The sequence below is a fragment of the Vigna radiata genome, chromosome 2, assembly GCF_000741045.1.
Source record: "Vigna radiata var. radiata cultivar VC1973A chromosome 2, Vradiata_ver6, whole genome shotgun sequence".
Classification (NCBI taxonomy): Eukaryota; Viridiplantae; Streptophyta; class Magnoliopsida; order Fabales; family Fabaceae; genus Vigna; species Vigna radiata.
Genome location: NC_028352.1, coordinates 16,708,686 through 16,732,962, shown reverse-complemented (window position 1 = coordinate 16,732,962; position 24,277 = coordinate 16,708,686). Strand labels below are relative to the sequence as shown.

The 24,277-nt window shown below is 34.1% G+C and overlaps 3 protein-coding genes across 10 annotated transcripts; 1 reads left to right on the top strand and 2 right to left on the bottom strand.

Moving 5' to 3' along the window:
- Positions 1-7,297: 7,297 nt before the first annotated feature.
- On the bottom strand, positions 7,298-8,983 carry LOC106752684. The gene is made up of 3 exons (XM_014634419.1): positions 8,164-8,983; positions 7,679-7,905; positions 7,298-7,585 (listed from the first exon to the last, which is right to left on the bottom strand). The coding sequence occupies exons 1-3, from the start codon at positions 8,981-8,983 to the stop codon at positions 7,298-7,300; spliced, it is 1,335 nt and encodes a 444-aa protein (XP_014489905.1).
- Positions 8,984-12,286: 3,303 nt separating this feature from the next.
- LOC106756404 lies at positions 12,287-19,807 on the top strand. Of its 8 annotated transcripts, none has more exons than XR_002667201.1 (6): positions 12,287-12,447; positions 13,441-13,613; positions 13,931-15,620; positions 16,218-16,366; positions 16,665-16,968; positions 17,588-17,713. XR_002667201.1 is itself a non-coding variant. In XM_022778701.1 (6 exons), the coding sequence occupies exons 2-6, from the start codon at positions 13,518-13,520 to the stop codon at positions 19,790-19,792; spliced, it is 2,136 nt and encodes a 711-aa protein (XP_022634422.1). In that variant the 5' UTR covers positions 12,287-12,447; positions 13,441-13,517; the 3' UTR covers positions 19,793-19,807. The 8 variants fall into 8 exon arrangements, 7 of the variants coding, with proteins under 7 accessions (XP_022634422.1, XP_022634421.1, XP_022634423.1 ...); XM_022778701.1 differs by lacking the exon at positions 17,588-17,713 and adding an exon at positions 19,773-19,807 and having other exon boundaries at positions 16,665-16,845; XM_022778700.1 differs by lacking the exon at positions 17,588-17,713 and adding an exon at positions 18,672-18,933 and having other exon boundaries at positions 16,665-16,845.
- On the bottom strand, positions 16,921-20,484 carry LOC106756406 (protein trichome birefringence-like 31). The gene is made up of 5 exons (XM_014638823.2): positions 19,837-20,484; positions 18,928-19,099; positions 18,345-18,544; positions 18,096-18,242; positions 16,921-17,604 (listed from the first exon to the last, which is right to left on the bottom strand). The coding sequence occupies exons 1-5, from the start codon at positions 20,256-20,258 to the stop codon at positions 17,250-17,252; spliced, it is 1,296 nt and encodes a 431-aa protein (XP_014494309.1). The 5' UTR covers positions 20,259-20,484; the 3' UTR covers positions 16,921-17,249.
- Positions 20,485-24,277: the final 3,793 nt, after the last annotated feature.

Below are 24,277 nucleotides of genomic sequence, written 5' to 3'. Positions count from 1 at the left end.
TCAGCATAACTCTTGAAAACAGAAAAGGTCGAGATGATGGCTTTTACAAAACCTTTTAAAATACATAAAAATCAAAATACAAAAGAAAACTTAAACAAGCTAAACGCTATCTATCTAATAAGAGACAAAAACAAAAGAAGAGTTTACTTGAATAAACAATACCATGAGCTTAACAAATACCTCGTCTAACGATGAAGTAATTATATATGCTTGCTATCTTCAGAAAATAGCTTAATTGCAAAATGCTACCTAACGGTAGAAATTCAAAACCACTTTGCTATTGTGAGCAAACATTAAATGACATTAAATGCTCAATGTACAAAATCAACAAAAGTGATAAGAAAAGTTGTATCTATTGTATGCACAATCTACTCTAATCTTGTAGATTAACTATTCTACACGCATCTACAATGCTACATACCAAATATCAAAGAGTGGACATTAGAGACAAAAGAGATATTCACAGAATATTCTTCACTTGAAGTCATACCTAAAGAGATCGTACAACCCATTTCAAGCAAAGTTATGAAAAAAACATGTCTGCTATGACAAGTTGACTTGGCCAACGACTACTGTACGAAGAAGAAACAAAAGCAAAAGTATCAAGGCTACAAGCTCAGTCTAACAGACAAATATCCATGAAGTCTATAAATATAAGATCTCTCGAAAAGAAAATAAGGAGAATAACTTAAGAGGATAGTGAAGCAAAGCTTACAATAAAATATTCATCTTGAGAAGCAAAAGAGAAATAGCTTAAGAAAAAAAAATACATCTGAGCTGAAGAAAAGAGAAGTAAAGAGAAAAAGAGAACGAGATACTCCCACAATTCATCGTTATATTGCTTACTGTTGTAAGAGAGAAGAGTGAAACACCTACGAGTGTTTAAACTACTTTGTATTGTAATCAATTCCCCTCTACAAAAAACCACACATGTATTGTTTTGTGTTACATGTTCTATTCCTCATTATGGATGATATCTTATTGAACATGTTTGTGTTGATCTTGATATATGAATGCACTCACTGAGCTTATATATGATACGTCATTTATGATTGCATTACAATGCATTGAAGAGAAAACCACATGCACTTTTATGAACTTATATTGTGTGGCATAACTGCAAGTTTTAAGTCGACTTCATTATGAAGCAAGTCGATTAAAGCTCGTGACTATGCACAAATTTTCAAAAGCAGTGCTATGAGTGATTTTGCATTGAAAAGTTTTCAAACTAAGCTGATGTGCCTAAGTCGACTACATGCGCAATGAATCCGACTTAGTTAGTTGTTTGATTTGAAATTCTGTTATGCTTGTGTACAGTAAAGACTATAGTTCAGCTGTTGGTCAAAGCTTTTATTGATAATGTCAACACCCAATTTCGTCCGGGTGGCTAAATAATAGAACTTATTTTTTACTTATATCTTATTTTATTATTTTTGATTTTATTTTAGTATTTTGTTTAGTCTTTTAAAAAAAAGATAAAAGAAGGAAAGAAAAATAATTGCAAACAAAAAGAAAAAAAAAGAAAAAGAATAAAAGAGAAAAAAAAGGGAAAAGAAAAACAAAAAAAAAAGAAGAAGAAAAAAATGAAAAACAAAAGGAAAAAAGGAAGGAAAAAAAGAGAGAAAAAAAAGGGGTGCACGTGAATAAAATGAAAAGAAAAAAGAATGGTGATTAAATGGGAGAGTTGGTGCACGTGATGAATTGGATTTGATTTCCTTGGAAAATGCCCATAAGCAATTAATATTAATGCATCATAGATCACTTTTTAATTTTTTTTTGAAATTTTGTTTTATTTGAAAAAAAGAGAGAAAAAAAAGGGGTGCACGTGAATAAAATGAAAAGAAAAAAGAATGGTGATTAAATGGGAGAGTTGGTGCACGTGATGAATTGGATTTGATTTCCTTGGAAAATGCCCATAAGCAATTAATATTAATGCATCATAGATCACTTTTTAATTTTTTTTTTGAAATTTTGTTTTATTTGGTAATAATTCGAATCAACATTATGACAATCTTACAAACAATAATTAAAAATAATATATTGATTTTTGTATTCAATTTCTTCGTAAAAAGAAAAATATGATTTCCTTGTAAATGGACAATTTTCTGACAATTATTTATTTTTCTTCAATCAAGACCATTTCTTTATCTATTTTGCTGATTGACAATTAATTCGCCATTAAGGCAAGATCACAATAATATTACAAATGTTTGAAATACGCATTTTGAAGAGAAAAAAAGAGGAGAAAAATCCAATTTTGGAAAGAGATCATAAGGGAACAAAGAAAGAAGGAGAAGAGGCAAAAGAAACTAGGGTTTCTTGAAGAATTTAGGCTTGGGCTAAATATTCCGTGCAGCACCCCTGGTTTTTCATCCTTACCACCCTACGTTATTTTTAGAGCTGTCAAAATGGGTCACAACCCGCGAGCCAACCCAGCTCGTCACGGGTTCGGGCCGGGTTGGGTTTGAAAAATACAACCCACTTACATGCGGGTCAGATTTCAACCCGGCTCATTTAGACCTGGCTCATGCGGGTTGAACCCGTGGTGAGCCGGGTTGGCCCACCAACTCACCTAACTAATTTTATTTTTTTAATTTATTATTTTATTTATGAAACCCTAAAAAATAAAATACTTTCTTCACTCACTATGTATACCAAAAAAGTAACCTCTGATCTCACAAATCACTCTCACAGTACTTGCTCTCATTTGACGATGCTCACTTCACTGAAATTCTTCAAGGAGCAGGTAAAACACCCTTTCTTTTTTTCTTCTCTTTTCTCCACATTTTTGTTTTCTCACTTCTTTTTTTTTTCAAAAACCCTATAATGACAAAAATAGGGGTTTGCGAATTTGTTTTTTGTTCTGGGGGATTTGAAGACATGGAATGATTTTTTCATATTGTGACATGCTTGTATCAGATTTTGTTCATTTTATTTAAATAATTTGAGTATATATTATTTGAACAAGCTCTTTTTGATATCTTTGAATTTGCAAAATTATGTTACCGATTAAACTATTAATTTTTTGTTGATGTTGTTGAGTACTGGTTCTATTTTTTTTTTTACTAATATTTTTTTATTGAGAATTGTTCAGATATTAGAAAAATCTTTATTAGTGAATTTGGAGACAACAAGATCAAGGGTCAAGGGTTACAACAAGAACAAAAAATGATGAATATATACGAAACTTATTTGTATGTTTCTGAAAATTATTTAAATTTAAATTACAGAAAGTTTGTATTTTTTTTTTATTTTAAAAAAATGTAATTAAATGGGCTAGTGAGTCAACCCGTTTACCCACCAACCCGTGGTGGGTTGAGTCGGGTTGAAGTTTTTCTGGCTCGCTAATAAATGAGTCGGGTTGGGTTGCCTCACTAAGTGACCAACCCGTGGTGGGCCGGGCCGGGTTGAGCCGGGTTACCCGTTTTGACAGCTCTAGTTATTTTTACTTTCTGCTATTATTTTCTTTACCCATTTGTTATTTGAGTGATTTTTTTATATATACCGTCTCATGTATTTTATTATGGTTTTTTTTTGCTTTGTTTTATCCTTTTTTTTTACCATACAAGAACTTTTTCACTTATTTTAGACTTTTAGTTTTTATTTCATTTTGAAAATTTACGTAACTATTATTTTGTCATAAAATTAGAAAAGTGGATTTTTTAGAGTTATTAATATTTAATATTGTTCTGCTTCTTTATAACTAAATAAAGTTTTCTTTATTTTCTATTTTAAACACTTATGCAAATACTATTATTATTCTCATTTAATAAAAATTACAAAAAAAAGACAAAAATAATAACCATAAAAAATTAAAAATTAAAAATTATGAAAAATATTTTTCTAATATTTTAAATAATGGTATGAGTACTCGTGCAATCATCTGCATTAGCCTAGTATTTAATATCCTCAATCTAGAGAAAAATAAAATATGTTTTAAAAGTTTAACCAAGTGTGTGATCACAAGCATCGTCCTCGTGCTAAGACCTTTTCTCCTTTTAATAAATTATAAAAAATGTTTTAAGGGTTTAAGCACGTGTGTGATCACGCGCATCGTCCTCGTGCTAAGACCTTTTCTCCCTTTATAAAATTAAAAAATATATTTTAAAGGTTTAAGCATGTGTGTGATCGCACGTATCGTCCTCGTGCTAAGACCTTTTCTCCTTTTATAAAATTAAAAAATATGTTTTAAAGGTTTAAGCACGTGTGTGATCGCACGCATCGTCCTCGTGCTAATACCTTTTCTCCTTTTACAAAAATTAAAAAATAAGTTTTAAAGGTTTAAGCATGTGTGTGATCGCACGCATCGTCTTCGTGCTAAGACCTTTCCTCCTTTCAATAAATTATCAAAAATGTTTTAAGGGTTTAAGCACGTGTGTGATCGCACGCATCTTCCTCGTGCCAAGACCTTTTCTCTCTTGAAAAAATTAAAAAATTTGTTTTAAAGGTTTAAGCACGTGTGTGATCGCACGTATCGTCCTCGTGCTAAGACCTTTTCCCATGTCATATAATTATAAATATATGTTTTAAAGGTTTAAGCACGTGTATGATCGCATGCATCGTCCTCGTGCTAAGACCTTTTCCCCTTTCATAAAATTATCAAATATGTTTTAAAAGGTTTAAGCACGAGTGTGATCGCACGCATCGTCCTCGTGCTAAGAACCTTTTCCTTTTTTTATAAAAATGCTAAAATATAAATGTTTCTAAACAACAAACAATTTTTGCTAGAACTACGTAACCCTGATTTCTCATATTGAGAATACGTAGGAGAAAGGTCAATTCTTGTCGGACACAAAAAATAAAAAAAAAATATTTTGTTTCTTTAGAATTTTATTTTCGGGGATGATTAAACATTTTGAAAACCACATCATATTAGCGTATTTAATTAAAGGTACTGCCTTAGGACAAGCGTTGTAGGGTGTTAATACCTTCCCCACATGTAACCGACTCCCGAACTCAAAATTTGGTTTTCGTGGACTTTGCCTTATCTTCTTATGGTTTTTCCGTAGTTTTCCAAAATAAACTATGGTGGCGACTCCGAAACATTTTGCAAAACAGTTTTTTTTTTGGATCGTCGTCCCGTCGCGATTCTGGTTGCGACAGATAGTTAACTATATTAAATTCAAAATCAATTTGGTTGTTGTTGACTGCTACTATTTGACTTAACTGTTATAACTGTCTGGTGACAGTCGACTTTATTAGTAGCACAGTCGACTACAGGAGCGTCTGATTTATAGAAAACTATAAATAGACGTGACTCAGTTGATAACATACAACTTTGGATATTCTAACACTTTCAGTTTTGATTTACAGATTGTGATCTTTGAGAATTTGCTCCAAGAACTCATCAAGAAGGCCGTAGTGATCTATCTTTGAGGAGGTTCTTTGAAGGAGACATGTATTGAGCTTACTTTTTTATCAAATTCTACACAGCTGGTGTATTCTTGTTGATCAAGACTGCCTTCAATCTACTGAAGATTGGTTTTTTCTGTTGTGATTACAGGAGGTTGACTCGTGGAGTCTGGACACTTTGAGGATTATTCAAAGTGGGGTTTAACATTGTAGAAGAGGGGATATCTTGCTGCAGATCTTTGTGTGTACTGCCTATATTTTGGTTAGAGGGTTAGAGAGATGTTTTATATTTTTGACGTGGAGTTCTTTATACAAGCCTTGTTGTAAAAACCTTGACCATTATAGTGCATTTGCTTCCGGATTATGGAAGGTCACTGGATGTAGGCATTGAGGCCGAACTAGTATAAAAATCTGCGTTTGATTTCTCTATCCTTACACTTTTACATTCAAGTAGACTTATCTGTTTACGTAGTCTACTTTGTATTTTCGATGCACTTAGAATTTTCATTCCTTGTGATTCAAAAACTTTGTAAAGGTTTACACTTTGCGAAAAAGATTTTAAAAAGACTCTGATTTTGAAACCTCACCAATTCACCTCCCCTCTTAGTGTTGAAATGAAGCAAATTTTTTCCAACAAAGAGCATGAGAGAAGAAAAGAAGGATGAAATTTGAACATTCCAAAGGGTTCCTCAGCTTCCCTAATGTAATTCCCTATGTCTCTTTATATAGAAATTAGATTGGGCTTTGTTTCAGACTTTTCTTTTATTGTAATATTCTTTATGATAATATAATCTCCTCCAATTATCTTCTAAACAATTTAATATCTTCAAAATATATTTGATTGTTGTGGAGATCTAAAAATATTTGAGTAGAAATATGCTAGATTAAAAAGGATTCGGTAAATATTATCTTTTGATATTTATTGATATAATTAAATAAGGTAATTATTTAACAATATCAAATAAATTATCTTAAGATATGTTTTTCCCAAATTATCTTTAATCATAAACATTTATCAATTATCAAATCCCTTTCGGTAGAAAAAATAGAGAAAACCGCAAAATCCAATTTTTGTTGCCTGTTTCCTCCTCTTAGCTTAGCCAAATTTCTTCACTCTTTCATGCTATGCTTGGATTGACTTCTTGTGGTCTTGATTATTTGCAATTCTTGGATTTATCTTTAAGGTGTCATGAAACTTTAACTAATTTATTTTCACACCTCAATGAGTTCATCTTAGTTGCAGCTGCACTAACACACATCAAAATATCCAAAAAATATTTATGCAACTGAAAAGTTATTTTTAACATGTTTTTGTATCTCATGATAAATAAACCCAATTATAAAAAATCCTAAATAAAATATTCTATTAAAGTTCAAAAACCAATTAAGAATCCAATATTAAAGGCTACATGAGGGCATAAATATGCACTCATCAGTAACATTTGTTTTTCCTTACTTGTATTTGATTACATAAGGAAATTATTCAAGGTGTTCCATCCACCTAGCATGTCTCTTGTTCAACTTGTGTTGTCCCCTTAAAATTTTTAGTAACTTACCGTTACTATGGATTCCAAATTCCTTGGAGACTAAATAATGCTCCCAAGTTTGTAGGGATCTTACAAGTGCATACAAATCCTTATCATAGGTGGGATAATTTAGAGTGACACCATGGAGTTTTTCACTAAAGTATGCAATGGTGTGCCCCACTTGTAGCAAGACTCCACCTAAAATATGCAAAATCCTCTCCGTTCCTAGAGTGTCAAGTGGTTACTACTAAAGCTAAATCTTCTTTAATAGAAGTATAAAACACATGGCACATACTTTCCACATTGTTTGCATGTCCAACTTAAGGAAAAACCCGCTACTAATTAGGTCTTAATACAAGCCTTAAACAAACCTACTTACTTGGCCGAAATACATGGCCTAAAGAAACCTATACAACTCTTCATCTTTCATAAGTTTGATGGATTATTAAACTTGTCCGTAAATCAATGGAGAATTCCACCTCCCTCGGAGGAGGCAGACTAGGTATTTCTTCAGGAAATACATCAAGAAACTCATTGACTACCGGTAGATTTGCACCAGAAGTTTCTTGACTCAAAGAGTCTGAGTCTTGGTTCACTTCAACATGCGACATTATCAAGAAACAGCTTGCACCTTCTATTATGTCTTGCCTTAGCACACCAAGAGGCAAGGACATCTCCATCAGATCACTTGGAAACACCAACTTCTTCTATTTACAATCAATAAGAATGCGATTAGCAGATAACCAATCCATCCCTAAGATGACATCCAAAACCTGTAAAGGTAAACATATCAAGTTTACCTTGAAGCTGCGCCCCTCAACTATCACTGAGCATCTAACACACACAGTGGACGTTTTCACCAACCCAGAAGTGGGAGTAGATACAGTTAAATCACACTGTAGCTCTCTCACTGACAACCCCAACTCCTCAGCGCAAGATTGTGACACAAAGGAGTGTGTCGCTCCAGAATCATACAGTACGACACAAACTTTCTCATTCAGCAAACAGTTACCCATGATCAGGTTACCTGAAGCAGTAGCATATGCTCCCGTCAAAGCGTACACTCTGCCTGTGGCCTGAGGTTGGATACCTCCTCTCTGCTGAAATCTTCCTGCCTACTGAGGCTGAACACTGGCTCTCCTGCCCATAGGACAGTCTCTCTCGTAATGACCTTCTTGGTGACAATGGTTGCACCTCCGAAAGCCTATCCTCTGAGGGCACACAAATAATATGTGAGGTCCTCCACAGCCAAAGCATCTCAAGCCGCCATGAGAAGAGGACTAACTCTGCTGTCCTGATGAATGTGAAGAAGAAGATGATCCACCAAAACTAAGAGAAGGTGGTCTAAAATATGGGGTCCTCCTAAAGTTAGATCCACCCCTAGAGGTAATCGACCCTCCAACTCTCTGAGATTGCTTTTGTTGACTCTCAACCTCCAATTTTGCCTTCTCTAAAGATCTGGCCTTCTCCACCAGTGTAGGAAAATCTCTAATACTTAGCCCCATCACCATCAGTTTTACATCACCCCTCAGGCCATTCTCAAACTTGTGACACTGCCAATCTTCATCAACCGCCATGGTGTTAAATCTGAGAAGATGCTTGAAACGATCAACATACTTAGACAAATACATATTCCCCTGAGTCAGCTCCAAGAACTCAACCTCCTTTGCAAATATTACACTATCAGGGAAATATTCCCTGTAGAATTTCTGCCTGAACAACTCCCAAGTGATCGGAGTCCTACTCTCTTCCAGGATCATCCATAAGCTGCTCCACCAATGACTGACCTCTCCAGTCAGAAGGTACTCGGTGAATGCTAGCCTGCTATCCTCCGGACACCTCTTTGCATTATAAATCCTCTCCATGTCGTGGAACCACTGGTCTGCTTCATCTGGTGTGCATTGGCCATTGAACTTGGCCGGGTGATGTTGAAGGAAACTTTCTAAGCTCCACTCCTGTGGTCGAGCAGCAGTAGAAGAGGAAGAAGGGCTTGCTGTAGCTCTGCCACTAGTAAGAACCTCCACAAATTGTCTCTGAGTGTTCTCAGATGACACTCTGGCATTTTCTGCTGCAACCCGAGCAACTTCCAAGTTTTGCAAAGCCATGGTATTTTGTTGTACCAGAGCCGCATTCTATTGTTGCATAGAAGCCATCAGGGCTTCCATCATCCTCATCATTTCTGATTGATCAGGTTGTGGAGGTGGAGGAGGCCTAGGTGCCATATTTTGATTATATAAAGAGAATAAAACCATTAGTCTCACTCAAAGGTTCAAGAATAAACGCTTATGTACATCTAAGAGCACACAAGCACAAGCAAGGGATGCACATAACCTACAGGAATAACTAAGGATAAAAACCGCTCTGATACCATAATGTGACATCCCATAAATTATATATTCTAATATAAAATAACACGACATGCCATTATAGTATGATAAGCAGCTTAAGAACATAGGTGATGTAGTAATATTTACATTCATCCAAAAGGAATAGAAAATTTTCAATTCTAAATACATAAGGATCTCTCAAAATAACATGAAGATCTAAGAGCAGTAATAAGAGACTAAGTAAATACAAATAACCTAAAAGTTTCTCAAATTATTGGTAAGGAGTCTAATATAAAGATCCTAAGAGGTAGTAGTTGGATCATCTCCCTCCAAAGCTTGCTCCAAGGGAACATCCTCTGACTCTGCTCACATCCAAAGTTGGATGATCATTGTAAAAGAAAAAACACACACATACAAAACACAGAACAAACAATGCAAGGGTAAGTTGAGTTGGAAAAACAAGCCATGATATCTTACAGGTTTAAAATAAACAACATATTCACAGAACAAATTAAATATAATGTCCTAGCATGTTAGAATGCAATCCAGACTCGTCCAGATTAGAATGAATATCAATCTGGGGCGGGTATTGCACTTGTGGTGACCTCTACTGCCTTGCAAGGCCCTTGCCAATGGATTCCACCCTACCACACACAAGTGTAAGCCCTTTACCGAATAATAGGCCTCCACGTAGCACATATTACTAGGACCTCCCACTACTCTCACCACACACGTCAATCTTCTCTAAGTGAGATTGAATGACCGTTAGAGTGTTAGGGATAACCCCCATATGAAAGCCTCATATATTCATTCTAAACAGTATGAGGATCTCACCTAGAGACCTTATTTAAATACTAAACTATCACTTTGATATGATCATACTTCCCAAGATTCATCAAACATGATATATTTTCACAAAAACATCCTTTATTAATACAAATTTCTTTATAGCATATTATTACCAACACTTCCTTAATTTAAAAAGCTTGGAGACCCTCACAATGGATCCGGAAGGGTCAAAAACCTCTAGAACGACCTAAAGAACGTCCAAAACGAACGTTCGAAACTCCCAAAACGTCAAAAACACAAAAAACACTCAGTTTGTCGTAGAAAATTCGCTGAGCGCACACCCTGTGGTGCGCTGTGCGAACTTTTCCTGATAAAAACCCCTCGCAGAGCGCACAGAGTGCGCTAGGCGACTCTGCATGATCTGCAGCACCCTAAAACTGTATAATTGAGCAACTCTACCCTCCCATATCAATTCTAATAATTTTGATGAACTTCTAACACTCTTAACTTGATCTATATGATTAATCTAACCTATCTAATTGCTTCTAACACTTCATAAACACATTCTATAATGATTTAACAAAAATCTACACTCAATTTACTCAATTTCATCAACGTGTATACCCAATCCTAATTCTACAAGTTATATACTATTTTTATCACTTTTGACACTTCTAATAAGTTACATTTAACATCTCTAAATTACCTAAACTGGCCAAAACAACTTAGAGGATAAAATTCTCAATCTAGCCATCTCCGTTCTCCTAACAGGATCTTGAATCTTTAATAATTTCTTATTTCCTGACCCAATGACATACCTCAATCAACCACACCTTGAACAATCACAAAGCATCAACATCCAATTCCAATCACACCAATTCATACACATCATTTCAGGGTTTCATAATTGATAGAAATTCTATAAGAGGGTTTCACATGCAAATTTACCAAAATACGATACAAACAACATCCATACCAAATCAGTACATACATATGCATGAAATTTTTATTTCAAACAGCCACTCATCTCATACACATTCCAATACGCAGAACACAAACAACAAGTCCCAACTTCCCTTACCTTGCAAAATTCCTAGCTCACAAGATGACCTAGATAAACACCTTTCACCCAATGAAGTTGGCAGCACCTATAAATCCCCAATTGGAGATAGAAATTAGTTTTTAAAATAGTATTTAAGCTAATCATTGGAGAAAAACCTGAATCACCTACATGCAACAGGACCATTGCATGATCCCCACCCTAATTTGAATGATAGAAAGAAAAGAACACTTACCAGATTAAAACAGAAAATTGATCCGGTAGAAATGTTGCTCCTAGGACCTAGATGGTGTAGGAAGTTTCTGATAAGCAAAGTTTATGGGTTAGATTTTGGGAGTAAGATGGAGAGAGTGCAGAACCAGAGAGGGGAAAACATTGGAACCCTATGGAAATTGGTTTTTTTAGACAGGAAGAAATAAAGCTTGAAGTGGTTTTTAATTAGTGTTTTATATATAATAAAAAGTTTATAAAATAAGTTTAATAAGTTTTTTCTTTTTTTTTTTTAAATTTACCTCGTTAATAATGATAATAATATTAGTATTATTAATATGATAATAAAAATAATTATTATTAATTTTTTTATTATTAGTATAAAATGAAAAAAAGTAAATTAAAATATAAAAATAAGAAATACCGTTAAAGAATTTTTTTAACCGATTTTGAAAGTCGGTTAAGACTTTATCAATTTTTTAAAACTAATTAAAGTTTTAAAATTTTTGAAAAACTAATTAAAGTTTTAAAATATTTGAAATACGTAAATTTTTAGTTGATTTTTGAAAGTGAATTTGTTTTCAATAGAAAATGGTAAAATTAAAATTTTAAAGTTGCACGAAGAAAATATAGATGTGTAGGAAGAATCACTCTCATGTTCCATGATGCATGACCTATCTATTGTTTTATTTTATAGTACATAAGGTATTATGATTATAATACGAAATATAATAGTGACATAGAACTTAAACAATTAGAAATAATAGAAATAGATTATTTCTTAATACCTTATGTGTTTTAAGGTTGGATTAACCGAAAAATAAAAGAAATAAAGTGTTTAAAAATTGCCAATTTAAATTAAATCTGTGAACTTTTGAATATGAAAACTAAATTGAGAAAATAAAATATTTTAAAAAATAAATTGAATTTGAAAATTTTAATAAAAATAATAAATTAAGAAAGCTAGTAGAAAATAGTACTTGCAAAAAGTCCTCCGTAGTTTGAGTAAATATAATAACAATACAGAAATTTATTTTGTTTGAGTGAAGGTTTCTCTCTTTGTTAAAACCCTCTGATTTCACTCCTCAGCCTCAAATTCGGAACCTCTTTCCACCCTGCATCTCAATTGTGTTTGATCGGTCATCGGCTGTTCACGTTGCCAGTTGCTGATCACCGTTCCTTTGTATGTTCCTTATTATCCTATAATTTACTTAAATTGAATTCTGGCCATGATTATTTGATCACACCCCATATGCTTGTTTCCCCTGAGAATTGATCAGGGCCTTTCTTGATGCTTTAAAGTTTTCATCTTTTGCATACCCTTTTTGTTCTCACTGCTACTTAATGCTCTGCACTCACATATGCATGTTTTGATCATCTTTGTGCTGTATAGTATGATAAGAATATGTGCATCATGCATCTTTAGAACTTGTTTATGTATTACTGTATTGGTTCTGATGGCTCCATCACCATAATATGAACATATAGAGAATTGGGTATTTCATGAATTATTCTTATTCCTATTCTTCTTCTTCTTATTGTTATTGTTATTGTCTTTGTCTTGTTGTTATTGATATTCCATCCAGAAGTAAAGTACTTTGAAAGTGTTAAACCGTGTATTTTGTGTAGCAATGTTAAATTACGATGACTACAAATCAAATTAAAGTTCAATTTGTATGGATAGGAGTATTCAGGGGGTTCTATTTGTGACTTTAAAATCAAATTGGAGTTGATTCTAGAAGTATGAAATGTTTATATGCTAAATTGAGCTAGAAAAAATCTATGAAAATTTGAAACTTGGAGTTGTGTTGGTGCCTGTTTAATTGCCTCAATGATTTTTTATTGTTAAGCAAAAGGGATGAGGGAATTTCCCTTTTTGGATAAAGCCTTTTATTCTAGTAATGCACTTATTATTGCTGAATATGTTTTGGTTTAAAGGGAGTAGTTGACTAGGACAAGGGTTTATAGCAATTCAGATACTGCTCAAACCGTGGTATTGCAGCTGAATTTTGAAGTGTGGGATTGTTTCCATTTCTTCTATGATAGGCATTAAAACTTAAGGAGAAGCATCTAATATGTATATTTTCACGTGAAAGACAGTTTTGTTTGGCATGTTATCATTTTGCCTGTATGCTTGTTTAATATGTGTGAGATCCTTCTTACACTGTTGTTGCAGTTTCATCTAGGATTGAAATGCTATATTCACGAACCTGAGGATTCAAAGCTCTAGTCCTGGCACAGTGTTACAAGTTCATGATGGATTTGAGGTTTAACCGTAATAAATGGGTTGGGAATATTTACCAGAAGTTTGAAGCAGTGTGCCACGAAGTGGATGATATTGTATGCCAGGTACTATTTCATTGTTTTTCTACTTTTTCTTTTGTTTGTCTTCCCTCCTCATCTTTGCCATATTTTGTAACTTGTATTTTAAACCTCAAGAATAGAAGACTTTATTTTTATCCTATAATTAATGCATTGCTATCCATGGGATGGTTTAAAGAACTTCCTTCTTCTGGTAGTCAAAGAACTTAAACAATTCAATTACAGATTTACACTTGTTGCTTGATCTTTGTTCATTCTCTTGTACATGTATAACATATCTTGACGTTGGTTACATTGCAATCTTTAAGTTCCTTTGTTTTTTCCTCTTTATTTGTTGTATTCAGGATGCTAAAAAATATCTTGAGAATCAGGTACAGAATGTTGGAGATAGTGTGAAAAAGTTTTATTCTGGAGTTGTACATGAACTGCTCCCCTTAAATTCATCGGTCAATTCACAATATGAAGATCATCTTCTAGTAGCTGAGACAAATAAAATTGACTTTTCAGTAGATTCTGTTTGTAAAGATAATAATAAAAAAAGGGATGAGGAAAATCCCATCAATCATTATCATGTGGCATTGATGAATTCCAATGCCAATGATATTGCTGATCATAAGCAACACGGTGTTCCTGTCAAAAACATCGATGAATTGGGTTTGTTTTCCCTGGAGTTGGAAGGTTCTTGCATCACCAAAGAAGAAGTTGGTGTTGACTCAAGTGGAACTTCCAAGTCTAAGAAAGAAAACTTCCACATCAGCTTTGAAGAGGCTTCCATTGGTATTGCTGATTATAATCAAGATGGCGTTCCTGTCAAGAACATCCTTGCAAATCAAGAGAGTGATGAATCGTGCTCAGTTTCCCTGGAGTTGGAAAATTCTTGCATCACTCAGGAAGAAGTTGGTCTTGACTCAAGAGGAACTTCTGAGTCTGAGAGAGAAAACTTCCACACCTGCTTTGAAGAGTTTGCTGCTGAGTCTGATCCTAAACCAATGAACTTGATGTCTGTTGGAGAGAAAGAATCCCTGGAATTCCCAATACACAGTGAATCTTCTTGTGATACTTTTGACAGTGGATGGGAAGTTTCAATCAAAACAAAGGTTAGCATAGACGAGAATGCAGGGAAAAACTCATGTCTGATTGCTGATGAAAATGCTATGAATTCATCCCCCTCCCAGGCGTGGAGTCCCCATAGTCTTGACGAGGAAATTCCAATTAATTATTTTTCTTTGGCATTGCACGATACTAATGGCACTTCTATTGCTGATATTCCGAAAGTTGGTGTTCATACCAGGAACGTAAATCAAGTTAGTGACGAATCTTGCACAGTTTCCCTAGAGATGGAAGATTCTTACATTCCTCAGGAAGAGGTTGGTGATGAATCCAGAGGAACTTTTGTATCTACAAAAGAAAACATCCATACAGGCAGTGAAGTGGTTGCTCTTGAATCTGTTCCTAAACCATTGAACATGATCTCTGTTGGAGAGAAAGAATCCCTGGAATTTCCTATACACCGAGAACCTTGTTTTGATTCTTTCGACAGTCGATCCAAAGTTTCAATCAGAACAAATGATAACAGAGATGTGAATCCACCACAAAATTCACGCTTGACTGTTGAAGAAAATGCTAGGAATTCATCCACATCCCAAGTGTTGAGTTCCCAGTCTCTAGATGAGGAAGAATCAACTAATGTTTCCTTGTTTAGGGAATCATCTAATGCCAACCAGAACACACATGGTATACTAGCTGAAGTTTCATCTGATGTTTCAGTGTCAAGTGAAAGGCCTATGACAAGGACAGAACCTTCATGTTCCAGTAGTTCCTTATCTTCGGGCAGTCTGTATTCGGAGTCGCATGGAAGATACTCCTTTGAAAATGAATCTTGCAAAAGAAATCCAGGTGATGCTTCTCCGTGTATTTCAGATAGTTTTGTTTTGCCTGGATGTTGTGAATCTTCCACCCATCCAGCTGGTCAAGTCACGGAACCTCAGAGTGGTCTGGTGTTCTCTGGTTTCTGTCAATCTATGGGATCAAAAGGTTGGTATCTCCAAATTTCTATGCATGAGAAATTTTTCTTTCATCTGTTGTATATTTCATGATCAATGAAATAATGTCTTTGGATAATTCATGTAGACTTGGGAATTGCATATATGTTCTTCTCAATACAGCGCTATAAGATGCTTGCCAGATCAGATATAGTTAAATTAAACAATTGGGTCAAATAATATATTGACAAAAATTTTGAGCTCCAGATGAAATAAAATAAAAAAATATCTGAATAACTTACTTCACTATATGGCTTTTTTGGCTTTATGTTATCCAAGTTAAAGCCATCTGTGCTGTATTAACTTTGTAAACCTGCTGCTTTTGCAAGTCGTATGGTTTATCCAAAGCCCTGATACATAGTGTATCCACACAGATAATTACCATTTTCATTAGTTTTTTTTTTCAGTATTTCATTTTGTGTAAAATTCAAATAAAGTGATGTAGATAAAAATATTTATCCTGTATATTACTCGAGAAAAATAAAAATAGGAACAAATTTTTTATTGAGGAATCTTATAATCAAAGATTACATGTTTCATTTCATATATGTGTATTGTCTCCTATCTAAAGTGACTTTTGCTTGTTCAGATAAATCTCTGATGATTTCCCTTGAATCCTGCACTGAAGTCATTCAATTGAAGGATGATGATCCGAAGCTGGAGAAAAGCTGTGTAAATGTGGTTGATAGTGAACTCCATGCAGTTGCCTGTAGAACTCGAAAGCTTCGATCATATAAGGTATTCTCCTTGGCCTTTCTAATTATGTTTTAATGTGTAAACTAAGTAGACATTGTATTTTTGTGTTTTATCCTTAGTACAACTTAGTACTTACCAAGTAACACCACTGCTACTTTGCTACTCTTTAAAAGCTATAGTTATAATGTTATTTTTCGACATAGAACAAAATATAGTTGCTTTGACAGATCTCCCTTGATTCTGTATATGTTTTACATGAAAACAGGTGGGGTAGGAAGAGGAAATGAAGTTTATTCTTGGATATAAGTTATTGCATATTATGATCTTCCTTTTCATGCAGAAAAGAATCCAGGATGCATTTGCTTCAAAGAAGAGGTTATCCAAGGAGTATGAACAGTTAGCAATATGGTATGGAGACTGTGATATTGAGCCTAGACATGATTTTTCGGAAACTTTATTACCATTAAGCACCAGAACGGATATGGAATCAAACAATGTGCAAGAGGAGCATGATTCAGAAAGTGAGTGGGAGCTGCTGTAAATACAATAATGACATACCAGTTGCTTTGGCTCTTCATTTTTTGCATGTTCAAGGTGGATGTGCTTACTGAAAATTACATTATTTCGGTTTCCATGAAGAAATGGTAATAATAAATTATTTATGATAATAATTTTTGCACGTTGTTTTAAAGGTGCCTTTTATTTTGTTTTCTTTCTCAAGCTGCATACCTGAAAAATGTTTTACTTGGTGTATAAATGGTATCTATCTACTTGATATTGATAGTTAGTTACATGGTATCTACATCTGTTTTACAAAAAGTTTGTTTCTGAAAATGGAATTGAATGATGATGAGCATGAAGAAAAGATGTGTGCCCCCCCATTTGAGAGATGCTTATGCTTTCTTTCATGGCTTCTCTGCCCACGTCAAGAGAAGTTTTGATAACCCTTCAATAGATATGCATATAGGATTTCATTCCATGCATCTGGGACTCCAGGTAGGCACCAGTGAATGCAATCAGCAAAATCTTTTGGGTTGGCTCTTTGTTCTTTGGTCAATAGCTTGCCCTTTCTCTCCCCATAAACTGATGTGTGAGCATCTTTTCTGTACTCTGATAATTGGGTGATATTCAAAAGGGTGACATCTATTTTCAGTACTTGTAGTGCATCATGTATTATCTTCATAATTTCAAGATTTGAGCCTGTACCCCAGTATGGACCTTGGATTGGGTATGACTCATTGAAGCAGTTTTCATTGTATCCAGGTTTCCATTCCCAGCTCCTGAAGATGGAAAATCAGTTGTCATTTTTGGGAACTGTCCAAATACAAATGAAGGAAAATGAATTGAATGAGTTAAAGCATGCCTGCTTCTATTATTTTTCCTTTTCACATCATTCATTGTAGTTCACTTTTGCATTTTCAAAAAACTCTGGGGGTTTGAGGATACAAGCGCGCTTGACCTTTTGGTTTCTACATCACTTGTTTTAAAATAATTTTCAGTAGATTTTGAATGAAAAATTAAATTCCTAGTAAATTATTCTAGAAAAAAAAAATTGGAGCCAAAAAGTGAAAAAGGGAATTACATGTTATAAGATAGAAAAACATTTTGTTTTTATCCTTAGGACACTTTTAAGAACCTATAAGAACTGTTAAACAATCTCATCTTATGTCCTCAAGAAATAAGCTGTGCTTTATTTATATCATCGAAAAATAATGAAAATGATGATTCAAATTGCACAAATTTTTACAGAGAAAAAAGATTGAGAACTCACCACAGATGTGTTGGAGACATACTCATGAAAAACACCTTTTGAGTCAGTGGTTTGATGTTTGATTCTAACCAATTAGCCCATGTTTCCAAAGCCAACTTGTATGCTGTGGTAACTTCATATTCTTTGACATGGTGTGGTGATCCATATCTTCAACAAAAAAAAAGTGAACATTTTTCAAACCTTTTCAGTAAAGGAAGAATGAAGTTTCTGCTTTGAATATTCAACTACACTTAGCATTTGGACACTCACGTAGCATTGATCAAAGGTTTGTGCATCCACCAAACATAGCTCTCGAACACCAGAATGTCCACTCCTTTCCAATGTTTGCCATGGCTATTTATTGAGTCTAGCTTGACCATTCTCTTGTGCACTGTGTGATTTGTTGCATGATCTGAAATGGATTCCACAATGAATGGAGCCCAATAGTACTCAATCGATGCATTGAACTCCTACAAAAAACAAAGCTACAGAACATCTTAGAAAAGTGGATTTGGTGAGAATGAAACCCCAATTCATTTTTGAATGATTAAGGGTTAGACATATTAGTTCCTAATTATTGGTCCCTACAATTTACAGATCTTGACATCATTAGTTCTTGAACACCTAACACACTGCTGTCTGAAAGTACTGAATATGACCCACAATCATGATTTCTGGGTTCAAGAGTAAGATTTTCCCATTTTCATGAATTCATGTGTCCTACCAAATTTCTTAAGAATGAATTTTTGAATTTGCTCCAATTTCATCAAGTGAATTTTCAGAGGCTGTAAGATATAGTAATATTATTTATGAGTTTGGTGTTTAGATAGATGAGAGACATGGATTCATGTACCTCGATTTTGAAGATCTTCATTGGTGGAATTCTTTGGAGGGATTTCTTTCCTTCAGGAATTACAGATTGTATCAAACAAATCATGGACTCAAATTGGCCTCTCTGTAATGAGTCTCCAATGAACATTATCCTCTTGTCCCTCAACATGTGCAACATCTTCAAAGCGTTAAATCTGAAGTCAAGAAACCAGATCAATCTAGTAAACCTCACTATTCCAAAGTCAGAAAAGTGAATATTTTTCTCCGAATTTGGATTTTCTTCTTTTTTTTATACATGGATATTATTTTGATGTTTTAAAATATATTAAAAACTTTTTTAATATATCAATATCAGTATATTTTGAAATCTCAATAGAAAAACCGTACCAGAAAACTAGCAGAGAATTAGAGTTTATTTTTATTTTTTTTTCTTTCGGAACAACAATGTAATGTTTACTCTAGAAACTTGAAACAGTTTTCTGTTTATGCTTACGATAAGCTAGCAGAAGAAATAATTAAAAGAAATTCTTTTCAGTGAAATACATTTTAATTTCATAAACATTAAGTGTAAAATTATTTACATCATATAAAAACCATTGACAATATGACTTTTTCAATAGTTATATTAAAAGTTAACATATTTATTATTGTTTGTGATTGAATGATAATGTAAAAGGTAGATGAGGAAGAACTCATGTTAAAGGGAAATCATACATCTGAGGAACATAAAATATTTTTATACAAAAAACATAAAGGGAGTTAAAAAATTTGGAGGTCACCCCATAAAAAACATATTATACTACTAGTGATTGAATTATTCACTCAAATAAAAATAAAGTGTGATTTTTCTAATGATCATTGAACTAGGAAACAAAGGCAAATCATAGAAAGATAGAATGTGCATAAAGAGAAGGGTGGCAATTGACAAAACCTTGGGAGGTTGCATCCTTTAGGCTGCCACCTCCAATTCTTGTAGAATGAATCAGGTCTACCATTCTTGTGGCATGTGGTTTGCTTGACCAAGTAAGGGCAACTCTCTTCTTCATATTGGGGATAGGACATATTGTCCCAAACCCAAGTCCCTTCAAACACATTGCAATTATCCTCAAATCGGTCCTCTGCCAAAATTACAACAGGTAATCTGCTTCTTCCACCATGTGGCATGCCATAGAGTCTCAGAACAGAGCTCTGCTTCATCTTCAAACTATCCAGCACTAACCTTGCAGCTCCTAAGATCAGAATTGAGTACAACGCAATTGGGAAGAGGAATTGGATCCTGCGATCTATCAAAGACTGCATTGACAAGGGGTGGTTGAAGAAATTGAAAACTGTTCTAACTTTTGTTACTAACATTTTCCCACCAGTGCCTGATTTCGCAGTTTGCTTGGGTTTAAAGCACTTTATAAGACACCTTTCAACAAACGGTTGGTAGGATCAAAGTTTAGGTGCTGAAATATTAAGATTGAAGGAACATATATACTTACAAACACACTTAGGCATTGTCAAATGTCACATATGTGTGTCAAACAATTTACCTTTCCTCTTTTCAAAACAGAATATATCAAGTTCACCCATTCTAGTACCCTACAACAATCTAACTGTCCTAGAGCAATCTTTCATTATAACTATTAAATTAAAGGTTTAATTGCTTCTTTTGTCCCAGTTTGATTGAAGTGTGTCAAATTCGTCTCCTTTTTAAAAAAATGTCAATTTCATCCCCATATAGAAAAAATTTGTGTCAATCAAGTCATCTCCGTTAAAAATCATTGCTTTCAAAACTCACTTTATCCACTGCAAAAATCAGGGATCGGACCCATGAAGTGGTTATTATTCAAAACTTACTTTAAGTTTTTAACACCATTAATTTGTATTTAACGGACTTGATTGATATAAATTTTTTCTATACGGGGACGAAATGAACATTTTTCTAAAAGGGGATGAATTTGACACACTTCAACCAAACTGGAGACAAAAGAAGCAATTAAACCTAAATTAAAAGAAATTAAAGCATATGAAACAATTTTTAAGTTAATTAGACGCCTTTTGACAAACTTGACTACATGATGCTTTTTTTTCTTGCACTCCCATAATTTCTAGCTACACCCATGCTTTTGAAAATGGCTATTTTATCTTGTGTAAAAATGACTTTCAAATTACTTATTCTAGAAATATTTTCGAATAAGTTTTCGAAAATTTTCAAAGCACAATTTTCATAATAGAATTTTCATGCTATGTTTTTGTGTATTACAAAACATATATAATATCTTTCAGGATGAGTTTTCTATAACGAGTTTGAAAAAGACATGAAATACCTTCTGAAATATCTTTCTGGACGAGCTTTTTCCCGAAACAAGGTCTTTCTTCTTCTTCCTTTGCAAACAAAGGGTGACAAATAGTTATAACAATAGTAACAAGGTATAATAAAGAGGTTATTTTAATCTTTTTCCATTTCTATGGAAGGCGTTAGTAATAATTGGGTGTTGGTAGAAAAAATCTTGTGCAATGAGAAGCTAATGGATATTTTATTAGCTTGACTTCATCTATTATGATGTTATGTACAACATTATTATTTGCATGATGGGATTATAAATTTTTATGGAAAGTTTTATATCAACATCCAAAAGTTTTCGTACTTCTATAACATACCTAATAGAAAAATAGTATTTTAAATTTTGTAGTTGATTTTTTTTTTATATTATTGTATATTTTAAAATAAAAATATGATATAATTGGTGTTGGATAGAGACTTATTACGATATGTGGTGTTTGTCTGTCACCACCCAATTTTTATATTATTGCACTGTTGTAATCCGTTACGTAAAATGTGTATTTGTAATAATAGTTCTTATATATTTTAGAGGACATGGATTTAGTGTTTAAGTTGGCGTTCCGATATTTTGACACTATGATGTGGCAGTCCTTGATTGGTTGATTTTTTTTTATTTTAAAAATTTCAAAACTGGTTCAAAAATTAGGAGCAGATTTCAAAATCTTATTTCCTGTTTTGTCCTTGGGGTGTTTCAATAGAGGGAAATGTTTTCAGAGTTTTGATTTCTCCATTTCACTGCCGTTGGCTCTCAGTTTGGTTGTTCTCGTCGTTCTTCCCCATCGCTGACCCTATCCTGTTTGTTTTGTTGTTCGCTTTCGTTGCCGGTGAGAGTGAGGAATCGTCCTTGGTGGTTCTGTCTGATTTGTTCGATTTGGTGTGGTTGTCTCCTCCCTTTGGTTCGAAATGGCAAGTAATTCGACTAAGGTAAGCGCCTTCATCCTTGGTCTATGTATGTTTCCTCCCTTTTGTTTGTATTTCGCAGTATTAAATGTTTTAGGGTTTTAAACATTTGTGGTTGATGCAGTTGACGGTTAGGCACTCATTTTCTACTAACTATATATCAACTCTGACGAAGGAACTGACACAGGAGCAAAGGTCAATGATTTGTGGGACTCCTTTTGGTTGGTTCGTAGAGGTCAGTGAAAAAGTTAGGTTGGCTAGGAATATTTTGAGTGAATTAGTTGTGAGGTGGGATGACTCTAATGGTTGTTTTGTAATCGGAGGCAAAGAAATCCCTATGACAGAGAATGATTTTTGTTTAGGTCTGGGGTTGAGTTCAGAAGGTAAGGACTTTAAACTGAAAGAAAATTTTTTCAAAAGTTCATGTGTTAAATATGTAGGGAAAGACACAAAAGGTTTAGACTTGGTTTACAAATGTATGATGAGGAAACGTAAGAAGAAGATTCCTTGTTCTGATTTCTGTAGTCTTTATATTTTAGTTGGGATATCTGAGTTATTAATTCCCAATCGCAGTGGAAGAGCGTTTCAAGTTTTGTATGAAATTATTGATAATTTAAGTGAGTTGGGTAATTATTGTTGGGGTAGTATAGTGTACCGTTACTTGGTAAGTAGTTTGTCCAAAGCTTCAGATGGATTGAAGANAGGAAAAGGCACAAGCAATGTTTACATTGATGGATGCACTTACATGCTGCAGGTAATATGATTAGTTAACTTGTGATGCTGCACTTACATGCTTCAGAATTGTAATTGTGTTGACTTGTTAATACAATGTTAATTTTGAGTAGCGTTTGTGATGATGAATTTTTTGTAGGTTTGGTTATGTGAGAAATTGATACCTCCAAAAGGTGAAATACATAAATCTCCTAGAATTTTGCATTAGATGAATGTACATTTGGGAGACAACATTGTCAAACAAGCTTTGGAGAGTGGTGTGGTATGATGTTTAGTGATTGCGTTATTCATTTTAAGATGTATGTGTTGTGTGTGTGATATTATTTGTTCAATTTCAGGTTGTTGATGAATTTGATGTTGGCGGAAGCAAAGATTTCAAAGATGACGAACCAACCATGGAAAGTAAAGCTGATAAATCAGCATCCGCAAAGAAGTTACTGAAACGAAGCCTCAAAGATAGTGTTATGCAGACGTTGGTTCGTTAGCAAAAACTAGTCGCAGAGCTTAAAATGAAGGTTGTTGAGTTGGACAAAGAAGTTGCGTTTGAAAAGTCTAGACGAAGAGGAGCGGAGAAAGGTGGACCGAGTGTGGCACGTGAAGATCCTTGGTTCTCCCCGGGAGGCATTTCCCCGGAAGGCATTCCATCTAGAGCCATGTCCAGTGATGCAGCTATGACGACTGATGCAGCTGCATTGAAGACTTTTGTCAGGAAGGGTTCACGAACGCGGTTCAAGAGCAAAGCTCTTAGAACTCCTTTTACTGGAAGTTTAAGAACAAAACATGTGTGACCTGGAGATGTATTAAGAGATTTTAAAGTTATGTATTTTGTTTAGAGATGTTGGTTTCAATTTGTTTAGTAATTTCAATTTGTACACAGATATTTTTGAATTTTACATTAAACTTTATCTTTTTCACATTTTGTTGAAGTTAATGGAATGAGTTGTGTGATTGATTTTGGGAAATTCACTTGTTAAAAATTACACTTGACTGATATTGTTGTTTATGTTGGACTTAATGTACGCAACAAACAATGCATGTGAACATGGGAACAATTCTTGGTTGATTAGATTAAACTTGCTTAATTGAAAAAGTATATTACTTTTGATGATTTTGCGTTTAGATTGTGTTTTGGGGTGGATTGCAGATTTAGGGGACCCCAAATTCGTTGGAGGAAGGTGTTATGTTGAGTGAAAGTGGTTGGATAAAATACTGGGTGAATTGGAGTGAAAAAGTTTGTGGTAATCGTTTACCATGAGNTGGTAAACGATTACGCGAATAAATTTGGCATTTTGTACAGAAAGTCCTTCACAGGGCATCCAGTTTTTGTACACAGGGCACCATTGGGTGAAATCTTCACTTGTGGGCATATTTGGTGAGGTTTTTGATGATTTTTGGTTAAGGATGTGTGTTG

Bases quoted from the DNA above. Each gene is read 5' to 3' on its own strand.
- LOC106752684 (XM_014634419.1), bottom strand. From the start codon at position 8,983: ATGGCTTTGCAAAACTTGGAAGTTGCTCGGGTTGCAGCAGAAAATGCC. The intron at 7,906-8,163 runs GTTAGTCCTCTT...CTACTGCTTCAG, and splicing joins ACATTCATCAGGACAGCAGA to GTAACCTGATCATGGGTAAC. The intron at 7,586-7,678 runs GTAAACTTGATA...GATTGTAAATAG, and splicing joins TTGAGGGGCGCAGCTTCAAG to AAGAAGTTGGTGTTTCCAAG.
- LOC106756404 (XM_022778699.1), top strand. From the start codon at position 13,518: ATGATGGATTTGAGGTTTAACCGTAATAAATGGGTTGGGAATATTTAC. The intron at 13,614-13,930 runs GTACTATTTCAT...TGTTGTATTCAG, and splicing joins TGGATGATATTGTATGCCAG to GATGCTAAAAAATATCTTGA. The intron at 15,621-16,217 runs GTTGGTATCTCC...TTGCTTGTTCAG, and splicing joins TCAATCTATGGGATCAAAAG to ATAAATCTCTGATGATTTCC.
- LOC106756406 (XM_014638823.2), bottom strand. From the start codon at position 20,258: ATGTTAGTAACAAAAGTTAGAACAGTTTTCAATTTCTTCAACCACCCC. The intron at 19,100-19,836 runs GTTTTGTCAATT...TCTTGACTTCAG, and splicing joins AAAGGATGCAACCTCCCAAG to ATTTAACGCTTTGAAGATGT. The intron at 17,605-18,095 runs GTGAGTTCTCAA...TTCCATCTTCAG, and splicing joins ATGTCTCCAACACATCTGTG to GAGCTGGGAATGGAAACCTG.